Source organism: Chaetura pelagica, unplaced genomic scaffold, assembly GCF_000747805.2.
Source record: "Chaetura pelagica isolate M959 unplaced genomic scaffold, ChaPel_1.0 scaffold62, whole genome shotgun sequence".
Classification (NCBI taxonomy): Eukaryota; Metazoa; Chordata; class Aves; order Apodiformes; family Apodidae; genus Chaetura; species Chaetura pelagica.
In genome coordinates, this window is record NW_009952438.1 from 552310 (window position 1) to 564732 (window position 12423).

A 12423-nucleotide genomic window follows, 5' to 3' on the forward strand; every position below is an offset into this window, starting at 1 on the left:
CCCTGCCCTGCCCTCCTCCTCACCCTGCCCGGCCCTACCCTGCAGCACCACGGCCTGCGCCATGCCCGGGCCTCTCCTCCCCGGAACCCGCACGGGAAGCACCAAGCAGGCCCTGCCCGCCCTCGGGGCGGGACAAACACCTCCCGACCCCGCCGGGACCCGCCCCGGACGGCGGTTCCTCCCCTCCGCAGCAGGGACCCCCTCCCCGCAGCCCCTCAGGGACCCCCGGGGCCGGGGAGGCCCCGAGATGGGGCCGGGGCAGCGCTGGGACGGGCCTGCTCCTGAGGTTCTTCAAGCTCCGCTTCATGTTTCTTGGCCCAAGCGGGTTGTTTTTTTTCACAGCGCAATCAGGAGCTGCTTTTCACGGGATCACAGGATCCCAGGGGTTGGGAGGGACCTGGAAAGCTCCCCCAGCCCAGCCCCCCTGCCAGAGCAGGGGCACCCAGAGCACATCACACAGGAACGTGGCCAGGGGGGTTGGAATGTCTCCAGAGAAGGAGACTCCACAGCCTCTCTGGGCAGCCTGGCCCAGGGCTCTGGCACTCTCACAGCAAAGAAGTTCTTCCTGAGATTCACATGGACCCTCCTGTGCTCCAGTTTGCACCCACTGCCCCTTGTCCTGTCACTGGACATCACTGCACAAAGCCTGGCTCTGCCCTCCTGACACTGCCCTGAACAGATTTGTGCCCATGGATGAGGTGCCCCCTCAGTCTCCTCTTCTCCAAGCCCAACAGACCCAGCTCCCTCAGCCTTTCCTCAGCAGGGAGATGTTCCCCTCCCTCCAGCATCTCTGTGGCTCTGCCCTGGGCTCTTTCCAGCAGTTCCCTGTCCTTCTGGAACTGAGGGGCCCAGAACTGGACACAATATTCCAGATGCGGCCTCACCAAGGCAGAATAGAGGGGGAGGAGAACCTCCCTTGACCTACTAACCACCCCCTTTCTAATGCACCCCAGGAGGCCATTGGCCTTCTTGGCCACAAGGGCACATTGCTGGCTCATGCTCATCCTCCTGTCCACCAGGACCCCCAGGTCCCTTTCTCCTACCCTGCTCTCCAGCAGGTCAGCCCCCAGCCTGTACTGGTACGTGGTGGTTTTGCCTGTGTGTCAGACAGAGCATCTGTGGGACTGAAGATGAGAGGCAAGAAATCTGGAGATGGAAGATAAAAGAGGCCAGAAACACAGAGATGGAAGGTAAAAGAGGCAAGAAACACAGAGATGCAAGGTAAAAGAGGCCAGAAACACAGAGATGCAAGGTAAAAGAGGCAAGAAATCTGGAGATGCAAGGTAAAAGTAGTCCACAGCATGGCTGCACCACACAGTCGTGTAAAGGATTCTGACACACAAGGCACTCTCTTGCAGAAAGCTCTCTGGGGACACAGATGGCATTCCTACTTGCTGTGAGAGAGCAAAAGTATTTCCACAAACCCCAGTTCATTGGGTTTTATGGGTAAAACTACCCGAGAAAACAGGCTTTTGCCAAAAATATCATGTCTGGTGCTGGTGTGCAAGCAGGATCTGCTAAATGAAAATAGAAAGCTGAAGTTCAGTGTATCTTAATCATCCCACTGGGCATGGCCTAAAATCCAGTGGAGATCAATGACAAGTCCCCAGGAAAATAAAGTGATCCCAAAGGACTGTTTAAAAAAACCACAAAGTTTCCTGGAAAGATGAGTGATGTATTGCAGCAAATACAATATTGTATGATACAACATAATAATGCATTATATATAATAAATAAAATACATATGTATGAGAAATCTCAAGACTTATTTTTTTAAAACTTAATTGGAAGAGTAGAATCCATCTACTGGAAATTTGTTTTGCTCTTAAGAAAATGTAACAGGTGCCCCAAGCTTCCTCAAGCTTCGTGTTTGAAGTTGCAAAGGACCCACAGCTTCAGTGTTACAGGCAGGTGGGAAGTCTGGCAGGAATCACAGGATCACAGAATGACCTTGGTTGGTAAAGACATTGAAGATCACCCAGCCCAACCATCAAGAATAGGTTCTGAGAGTTCACAGCTCATCTATCTTCAAAAAAAACCTGTTGGTTTCGATTCAGTTATTTTAAAATAAGCTTTAAAATAAGTTCATATTTTGTGTTACTTTTTTTCTAGGAATTTTTGTGGGGAAAAAGCAACCAGCCCTGGCATAGAAGACAATGTCTGTACAGAATCTGATTGCTGTCTACAATACCTCAGTAATTGCTGATGAGCAGTAATAAGGCTCCCATGCCTCAGCTTCTGTCTGTTCCACTCCAGCACCCACCTATTAAGTTATAACTTCTATTTACAGCTTTGCTTGATGTGCTGTTCTATTAGTACAGCTGGAAACTGAGCCAAGGGGGGAAAAAAAAAAGTGTCCCTAATGGGCACTATTATTGCCAGGGCTGGGTGATTTTTTATGCTGCTCAAGGGTTGTTTTGTCATCACTTCCCTGTGCGTGAGAGAGCTCCAGGAGGGTTTGGTTTCTGACACAGTGCCCTCCAGAAGTCAGACACTGAACAACACCTTACAAGTCCCTTGGAGCACCAATGAAAAACACACATAGAAATTGTTTAAGTGTTATGGACCCCTTCAATAATCTTCTGTATATTTTCTGCTCAGGAGCTTAACACTTCAGAGCAATTTTTAAAAAATACTCTAATTAGTGATGCACCAGGGTCTTTCCATTTTACTCAACACATAAAGATTGAGAAAAAAACCAATCAGACAAAAGTAACAGTTTCTCATTTTGGGGTGACCAAAAATCTGGGTTCCTCTGTTTCCACAACCTGTCCTTTCTCTCACTCCTAGGAGGCTGCCCTCTCAGTTACCTGAGTTCAGCCTCAAGGCCTGGACATTTCTGACACTGCTACAGCCAACCACACACACCACTTCACTGTATGAACATCAATAAACTGGTATCATCAAAACCACCACGGACCTGCTTAACTTCTTTGCTCAAGCATTGGAAGAGCTATTTGCATCTTTTAGACTCAAACTTAAACTAGAAAAAGCAGAGAGGAAAGGCAGAGGTACAGTTACCTCAGACAATACAAACACCACCCCACCCATCTAGGACAGGTACCCTCACAAAACATGAGCTCTCTGCACACACAGCACAATGCTGCCTCTGACTCCCAGTTTATAAACTAGTCTCCTAAATTTACATTAATATGAATCAGGAAAGCAGGTAGTAATTTCTTACCTCTCTCTGGACAGACTAGTTGCAGCCTGTAGCTGAGTTGTGTTCCCTGTGGTTACCTGCCCTGGTCTGGACCTGCAGGCTGTGGTCTGTTGTAGCTGCTGGATCTGAAAGGGTTTCCAAACCTCTTTGCCCACTGCCCTGTCCTTGAGGCTTTCCCCTTGCCTGTCCTTTTGGCCTCACTTAGGCTAAAAGCAGCACAACGTTGCTTGTACACCTTCTAAACCTTAAAGTCTACAGAAATCTCCTGGTGTTAGTGTATCTGGCTTGCTGTCCTCTTGTGTAGTTAGCTACACTAAGTGCTGTCAGCTGCACTTGCTACCTGTTCTTTCAGTTTGTTTCTGTGTCCTGTGTCCTCTCAAGATGCAGCTTAATGGGATTTGCTTCGTTGAACATGAAGTTTCAGCAAGAAACCTTGTGCTTCGGCTTCCAAAGTGCTGTTAAGAGGTTGGTGCTGGCCAGTGCAAAGTGATTGTTCTGACTGAGCTTGGAAACACTGGGAATCAGAGGAGCAATTGAGATCCGTATTCATGTGGGAATATTTTTTAGCTCCCAGAGGAGGTCCAAGGGCAGGAAGTGGGTGTGTAATGAAGACCTGGTCTGGTGCACGTGCTCAGAGAGTTAATGAAGCAGCTCAACTATGTGAAAGGAATAATCACCCACTGACTTTCTCCATTGTGGTACCATAGTATAAATGCATTTATCCAGTCAGGTTCCCTCAGAGACTCTCTATGTTAATCTTTCAGTCATCAGGCTTCTGCTAATGTGTGTTTCTTACCCTTATCTTCTCAGTACCTTTCTGTTCTTGATGCTGCACAGTAATAGCTTTCCTCATTAATTGAGTCATTGAATTGTAGGGATAACTCACAATGTTATTGAAAGGAAATGAGTTGACATGAGCACTGTGAGTCTGTGACTAACCCTTCCATCCCAGCCATAACAAGAGCCAAATGGGCAGCACGAGTGCAAATGTGTGTGCTGTGCTTCCAGCAGCCTGTCTGTGACAGTCACTGGCCTCTTCAGCTCACAGCTGCTGCAGGGAGAGTACGTTGGGACCTGAACTCATGATGGCCCTTCATGTATATCAGAGCTCAGGTCATAGTTTATTTTGTTGTATTTTTAAAAAAATATTAGTATTATTTATTTATTTATTATTAGTTAGAATGGTTGGCTTTTGGGAAATTACTGTCAGACCTGTAACCCCTCATCTTTTGCTTTCCTTTTCATGCTGATGTCCAAACCCTTGATCCCTGAGAGGAAGGAAAGGTTGATAAAAGCCTTTAACTATGGGAGATCTCGACAGACCTTCAGAAATAAGACACAGAGGGGCCAGGAATCTCCTAATTAAATACTCTATTTTGAAGCAATTTCTTGAGTGTTTCAGCTTGAAAGTGGATTCTTTCCTACATAGCCACACGAATGTCAAATTTCAGAATATTCCATGATACAACAACAGTGCAGTTGTACCTGATTTAGAGAATGGCTCTAAGGACACTTATTAAAACCCTGCAGGTGGCAGGGAAAGTTACAATCTCCTCAGGGTCAGTGCTCATTTTTTTGGTAGGCTTTCTGCAGGACTGAGATAGTCACATTCATATTGGAAATGCAAAAGGGTAATCTGACTGTGTACCTCAGAACTTGGAGGTTTCTTCCCAAATCTTTGTGGACGAATCATTTTGTACTTTGGAGCGATACATTTTTAAGAGAGAAAGAGAAGAGAGCTTGCATTCTGGGAAGAAAACTGCTTAGGCAGTTGCTTTCTCTTAATCACCTGGAGCTTTGAAATGAGTGCAGAGGTGTGTGTAATGTCATGCATCCCATGCAGACCTTCCTTGGTGCATATGGAATGTTAATTTGAAGCTCTGTGTTGGAGACAGGGAAATTTGCATTATTATCTTTCTCCTGAGTCTGCAAGTATCCTCTGGTTTCTCGTATTTTTCTTTGGAAACCCTGTTCTGCAGAGTGAAAACCTGCATCTCTGAGGCCAAGGAATGAAAACTGAGGAAGATCTCCTCCACAAATATTGCTGGGTTTGATCAGCTGGTGATACAGTAAAGAAAAGTAAATGGAATGGTAGCAGTTTATGAATTTTAATGTGTTGTGTTTTTTTTTAAATTCTCATACTATTTAACTTCATTTCTAGTTTTCCATATATAAAATATGCAGAGGACTGATTAATCAGAAAAGCCATTCTTAAATGTAAATTGGTTGAACAAAACCAAACCTCATTGCAGCAAATACGGAGAAGAAAAATACTGTTTATTCACAGAGCTGGGATGTGAATATGAGAAAATATGCTTTGGTTTGAAGTAAGGTGGAAAAACATTCTGATGATGAGTGTACCAGTTAATGTGCAAAGCTCCACTGAATACCAGCATTCACTAAGCTGTGGTGTTCCTGGGAGGCACCAGCACGTGCTATTCCTGGCTATCTCTGCTTAGCAGCTGCAGACAACCTGGGAGGGAATGTCAGTTAATCCTTGTCAGGAGCCCATCTAAGCAGGGAATCTGCTGTTCTGTTCTCTGCAGCAGCAGCATCCTGGAGCTCAGGGCCTGAGGAAACAGCTCGGGTTGTGGTGTCATGTTCTTTAGAGCTTGTAGTGAGAGGACAAGGGGGAATGGATGAAAACTGGAGGAGGGAGATTGAGGTGAGACATGAGGAGGGAATTGTGGAGTGTGAGGGTGGTGAGAGCCTGGCCCAGGTTGCCCAGGGAAGCTGTGGCTGCCCCATCCCTGGCAGTGTTGAAGGGCAGGTTGGATGGGGCTTGGAGCAGCCTGGGCTGGTGGGAGGTGTCCCTGCCCATGCAGGGGGGTGGGACTGGATCGTTAAGGTCCCTTCCAACCCAAACCAGTCTGTGATTCTGTATGGTTCTGTTGGACTGAGCCAATCCAACAGCTTGCTGCCTCTGGAAGGAGAGAGGTTTCCTTTTTCACCCCTGCTCCCAGCTGCACTGCCTTGACACCTGGCACAGCCTCTGGTACCCACTGGTCTGAGGACAATCCCCCTCCACCTCAATAACAAAACATTCCCACACTGAAAGCTGTACGTGTTTGCTGTTCAGTGCCTGGGTATCAGCTGGGAGCAGGGAAGAGCTGGGCAGGCATCCTGGTTTTGTTCTCTGAGACACAGGTGGCATTTGAAGGCAGCTGGATTTGGAGCCCCATGGTGTGGTTGCTTCAAAGAGGCTGCAGAGGGGTCCTCAGACTGCCTGCTCCTGAGGGGTGGGCAGGGGGCTGTGGAGTGATGGGCAGAGGGGTCTGTACCCCTTCCCTGAGCTTGGGAAGCACAGCAGTCTCGGGAGCTGCAGGGAACAGAATGGGAGCTGTGTCCAGGAGAAGGCAGTTAGAGCAGGCGTGGGGCTGACAACATGAGCAGGGCTGGCAGGGCTGGGGGCAGGAGGGGCAGGGGCTGATGGAGCCACACTGTCTTCTCTACTTCCCACCCAACTCTGGTCTCTAGAGAAAAGTGGGGAGGCAGTGGTGGGATTCCAGCTTTTGGATCCCAGCTTTTTTATGCCAGTCTGTCCAGAGCTTGCTGTGCTTCATCCAGAGTAGGCCAAGACCACTTCACTCTGTCAAACCCCTTTTCCTACTGGGAGAGTAGGATGGAAGTTACTGCTCAGTGCTTGCACATGTGTCTTATTCTGGTGGTTCCCCTACCTGTCCATTGATTCAATATCTTTGGATTCTAATTGTCACTTGTGTGTTTTCCAGATGAGCTGCTATTAATTTTCAGTCTGTGAGGTGTTGCCCTTCATTTTCACCTTTCACACTTTACTGCTTTGCAGCTGGTCATGTTTTGGATGGGTTCCAACAACAATAATTTGCCCAGCAGTCATACATTTTCCTGTCAACAGTAGTTTATTCTTTAAAGAAAACAAACTTAAATGGCTTTGGTGCCTTGTAGGTTGTCACTGAAGAGGCTGAGTTTTGCCAGTGTCTTGTGTCTGTGGGATCTTCAAGCCTGCTGGATCAAAAGCCCAGTATCATCTTCCATCTGCCTTCTAGGGTTTGAACACAGCTCATACCTGCAGCCCTTTGCCTTATGTTTGCACCTTCCTGTTCCACTCCCAGTTCCTCTTCCAGGATACATTCCACAGGAACATGTTCCCAGTTTGATGGTTACAGCTTCAAACTGGAGTCCTGCAGCAGCCTCACAAGGCAGTGCTAATCTTATGTGATGTGCCTGAAACTGTGACTACAATTCTGTTTCATGGTCACTTGGGTTGTACTGGAGTTCACAACGAGGTGATGGATTTAGTGCTGTGTCTCTGTGCAAGTGCATTTAAAATTTAGAGGAAAAACCTGACATTTTGAATTTTGCTTCTCCTCTCCCTTCCTAGGTGAGACGAGTATTGCTGTGAAGTTCCTCAGTTTAGGTAGATGGTTGGTTATAGAAAGTGTCTGGTTTAAAAGATACATGTCCTGTCTTCACTTTGTGCTAGAACATGCCCAGGAAGTCTAGAAGAGGAGTAACATTTTCAGTTTGTCACTGTTGGAAAGCCTACATAGTTGGTGTGCTCTCTGCCTCTCATTCTAAGTGAGGAATATGTACAGGAGTTGAATGGAAACTGAAAAACAAATCCCTCTGAGCACAGTTATTTGCAATATTATCCAGCTTTATTCTGACGTGTGCATTAGCAGATCTTTTCCTGTGAAACAAAGGGTGGCCTAGAGTATGGAATGAAATGATGGGAAGGATCTCTCCTGAAAGTAACACATCTAGTGGAGGTTTTGTTTCTTCCCTAACCCCGCATGCTGGTGTGACAGGCTGGCCGCAGATACACTGTAAGAAATGGTGAAGCTCACTCTTGTGGCATAGTAAGAGAAGTGCAGAAGCAACAGCCCTTTATTCTTCAGTGATTTTTGTTTGCACATGAGGACTAGAAGTGACCCTTAAACACACTGCTTTCTGTAGATGAATCCTTCATCTTTTCATCCTTCTTCTCTTGATGAACCTGGTTTCTTTTGTCCCGTTTTTCTTTCTGTGGTCCAAGGAGCTGCACAGGGTTGATGCAGGCCCTGTCAGGCTGCTGGGCAGGTGTTGATGCTTACAGCACCACTAACCAAAGCTGCTTTGCTAAAACTCACTGGCTTCTCATCAATCATGAAGTTGCGGATGCAGCCGATGAAGGAGCTGCGTGTGGTCAGGCTGGATGTCAGCAGGGACTCTGGAAGGAGCAGATTGAACAAAAAATAATTGACAAGTTAGAGCTCATGATGACCAAAATAACAATTTTGGTGGCAGAATCTGTAACAGATGGTGAATCCCCTCCCTTAGAGCTCAGAGGTCAGTTCTGAGGACCATGCTGTAGTACCTCCTGAACATCCACACACTCCACCAACATAACTGGCCAGTCCAACTGGTACAGAAAGATTTAGCAAAACACTGGAGCATTGGAAGAGTCAGAGTATAGGGAAGGTATTTCTGTTGCACTGAAAAGCCTGCAGGGAGTAAAGAGAAGCTGGTGTCTCCAGGCTAGTCTGTGTGTACAACAAGAACCTGCCACACGTTTCTCTTCCTTGGCAATTTGCTACTGACTGCAGGTCTGCTGAGTGTTCTGTGGGTCTGGTACAGCATCTGCTCCCCTGCCATGTCCTGGAGACTGTGACAGTGCGTGTGGGCAGTTCTCTACATCTGTGTCAAACTCTTGATGCTGCACAGTCAGTAGAAGCACAATTAAACTCTTCTTGATGCTGCACAGTCAGTAGAAGCACAATCTTGCATTTTTTGACAAGTGCATTTTCTTTTAAACAGCAGAGTAGATGAATCCCAGGGTGCCTGTTTGTAATTGCTTCTAGCATTACATGCAGTGTCCTCTGTGTCTGATTTGTTAGTTTGCATTTAGGTTCTGGTGTTTGCCTGGCACTGGTTAGTATTCTAGCTTGGTTGCTGTGGTGAAGTTCAGTGTAAGAAGTTTCTGCACTGAAGTGGTAATAGTATTAGAGAGGCAATGTGTGGCATTGCCTTTGTGCTTCAGCATGGGTGGAGGAGTGGAAGGCTCTATCATGGAGCAGAACTGCATTTGCAACCACCACTTTCTATTACCTCTCTGGGAAGAGTTTTAAAATTCCAGTTTGGATTTAAAGAGTGAACAGGCATCTGCACATAGATGTTATTATTCCCTTCAGGCTCATTTTTCCTCCTGCTAGTGTGGGATGGATGAGATCAGCATGGACTCAAGCCACTAATCTAAGATAAGTAATATAATAAATTTTGTAGTTGGAGCTGCTCATGATTGACACGCAAGGCAGGGAGAAATCATGTTGTGTGTTTCCCAGGAGAAATGTACAGGAGATGACTTAAAAAAGGAACCACGTAGTGTTGATTACAGTTTGCATATGAAGCTCAGCAGAGTAGCTGTGTCTGTTGAGTAAGGGAAGTTACTGTAGTAATCTTGGCCCACGCTCCACAGATGGTCTGTGAGTCACAAGTTCACATGAGCAGACATCTGTGCAATAGAACTCACCAGTCAGATAAGAGAACCTTCATGTTTTGTCTGCTGTTCAAAGCAAGAAGTCTACCAGCAACCAAACCCTGAGATTCCAGTTACAGTCACACTGAGTTTCCAATCCCATCAACAACTAAATAACTTCTTCAAGCACAGTCAGCCCATTCTGGAAGAGTCAAGTGGGAAAAAAAAAAAGCTATTTTTTTCCTAGCTGGCTGATTTATCTTCTGACTCCATATCTGACCCTCCAGCAACTGTGACTGTGTTTATTTCACTGGCAACACTTTTTTTCTTTGAGAACTTGGGGCAGAACATTTCTCATCAGCTCTTGAGCCTTTGAATTTCACCGGGTTCCTCACATCAGGTTATGCTTTTTTTTTCTGGAAACTGTTGCATTTTGAGAACAACACCTGGTAACACTGCCAAAGCCTTACCTGGCACACCTCCAATGAACACTGGCTCCTTGTGGTCAACTGCCTTTGGGTTTAGTGGCCCCACCACATGGTTGACTTCAGAGTCCACATCCAGCTGCACCACGTTAGCATCTCGAATAACTGGAAGGAGAAGGAGCAAGGATCAAAAAGGTTGTAAAAAGTAGCAGGTGTTTTTTTCTCTGACAGACAGAATTTGATCTGAGGAGCTGGAGTCAGTGTCTGCTCCAGGGGTGTGAGCCACCCATGTGTGTGCACACGTTGGCACAGAGCAGGGCCAGTGCCAGATGCAGCTGGGAGCAGGGTGCTGTGCTTGGAGCTTCTGGCTGGTGGCAGCTGTGTCTGGGCTCAGGGTCTGAGCACACACTGGCACGTGGCTTGGTGAGACTGTGTCACAGAGCACAGAGTGGTGGGGTGAGCTCTGGAGATCACCCAGTCCAACCCCTGCCAGAGCAGGATCCCCTAGAGCAGATCCCACAGGAACACAGCCAGGTGGGGCTGGAATGTCTACAGGGATGCTAACTCATTCCCAGCAGGGACATGCTGGGATGCAGTGAGGTTTCCTCCCTGCTTATGTCCCTGGGTTTACTTCAAAAGGAAAGCAGAACACATGGGGAAAGGGTGCACACTCAGATCTCCTCTGGATGTGACACTGGGAGACATCCCAAGTGAGCAGCTAGACAGGAAGAAGAGGGAGCTCAAAGTACCTGAGGTTTGGAAGTACCTTCTGACTTTCTGTCCTGTTATTTGACCTCTAAGGGCAGCACATACTTGTGCCTGCTGCCTTCCACCAACTTACTGACCCTCCAGTTGGGAGAAGAATATGATGTGGTGTAGGGCTGAGGAGGGATTGCCAGCATTTCATCTAGGCTGTGTTCTTTGAACATAGAACTGCCAGCCATGGTTGTTCTTCACAACAACTTGTTCCCATCCTCCCAGCAAGCTCTACAGCTCCTGAACCTGAGGGACAGACTTGACTGTTTCTTTCACACAGACTTCCACCCTGGCAGGTGAAAGGGAAGAATGGAAAATACAAGCCCATTCCCAGTGCACCGACCCATGGAGATGGATATCTGGGGAGGGGGAACTGGGTCACCTTCTTGAAGGGGATGCTGCTGTTTTACTGACCTGCAATTCGGTGCCACCTGCCATCGCAGAGACTCTGTTTCAGTGTCACTGAAGTTGAAAACTCCCTGATTCCATTATGGAGTTTCACAGTAACCTGGAGGAAAAGAACAAAGTCATCAGTGCCAGCCCCATCCTGGGCTGTGTTCCTTCTGCTGTAATAATGCTGCATTCACCACTCAAAACATGTCTAGTGTGGAAGTGAAAGAAAAACATTCTTTAATTACATTCTTTAAAATAAAGCACCTTTCTCATTCACACCTATATTTGTTTATTTTTTTAGATTCAATAGTTCTGCAACATTTCTGGTTTGAGCTCAAGAAGGAGTTAGAAAAATATTAAAGAATAACAATGAATTTCACTTCAATTTTCTAGTACTGCTGCCCTGTGTGACAGATTAGTGCTCAGAGGCATCAGATGATGTCTTGGCATGTTGCTGGCCTCTGAATGAGGAAAACAGTGGTGAACAGCCCAAGCATGAACAGCCAAGAATTGAGAAAGGAACAGATGAGAAACCTCAGAATAACTTTTATTTGTTCAGGCTTACCAGGAAATTTCTGGCACAGCCAGGAAGGGAACCTTGTTCTGAATTTTGCATGTCTACTGTAGGGATGTGTATTATTGTTGCTCTGCAGGGAAGTGGCACAGCAGTAGCCCCTGTTGTGGGGCACAGAATTCCCAGTGGGGATTGCCAGAGAACTGCAGACATGGAGCCAAATAAATCCCTCTGGCTTTTCAAATGTCTGTGCTGTCCCTGGCAATGGTCACACCTTGCCTGCTGAAAATGTTGCATGGGAACAACTTATATTTCAGCTGAGGGGATCTCTGGTTCAGTATAGTTGTAGTTAAGAAATCTTTGAACATTTTTTCCACAGGGGTACCAGCAAACATCAGTGCAATGATCCTCATGTTCTCTTTCATCTACACATGGACAAAAGACAGAGGAGTGAATAAATCAAATGCAGGATCATGAAATAAAGTGGCTCCTTAGTGAATCCCACAGACAGGCTGCACTGATGGAGAGAGGTGTGTGTACGTTTAAGAAATGAATTAAAGGTGATGGTTGTTCTAGTTTGTCCAGCAAAAATGTTTTCACAGAACAGGCCTTTGGTATCACAGCCAAGGAGAGAAGAGAGTGGCAAAGCCACAGGTGCTCACTGGGACAGTGTAACTGTCATGCTTGTTGCAGTGACAAGCAGGGAAGAGCTGCTTTTCCAGGGGGATTGTGTTTATGA

At 46.7% G+C, this 12423-nt stretch overlaps 2 protein-coding genes across 2 annotated transcripts in view; both read right to left on the reverse strand.

The window, feature by feature from the left end:
• Positions 1-63, reverse strand: part of TUBE1 (tubulin, epsilon 1) — a 10419-nt gene extending 10356 nt beyond the window's left edge. Inside the window, exon 1 of the mRNA XM_010008392.1 lies at positions 39-63. Within this exon, the coding sequence (XP_010006694.1) occupies positions 39-63 (25 nt within the window). The remainder of the gene's footprint in view (positions 1-38) is intronic.
• An 8026-nt stretch (positions 64-8089) lies between these two features.
• Positions 8090-12423, reverse strand: part of LAMA4 (laminin, alpha 4) — an 89704-nt gene continuing 85370 nt past the window's right edge. The window contains exons 37-39 of the mRNA XM_010008393.1: positions 11192-11285; positions 10067-10186; positions 8090-8351 (exon numbers count right to left, since the gene is read on the reverse strand). Of these exons, the coding sequence (XP_010006695.1) occupies positions 8206-8351; positions 10067-10186; positions 11192-11285 (360 nt within the window). The 3' untranslated portion in view covers positions 8090-8205. The remainder of the gene's footprint in view (positions 8352-10066; positions 10187-11191; positions 11286-12423) is intronic.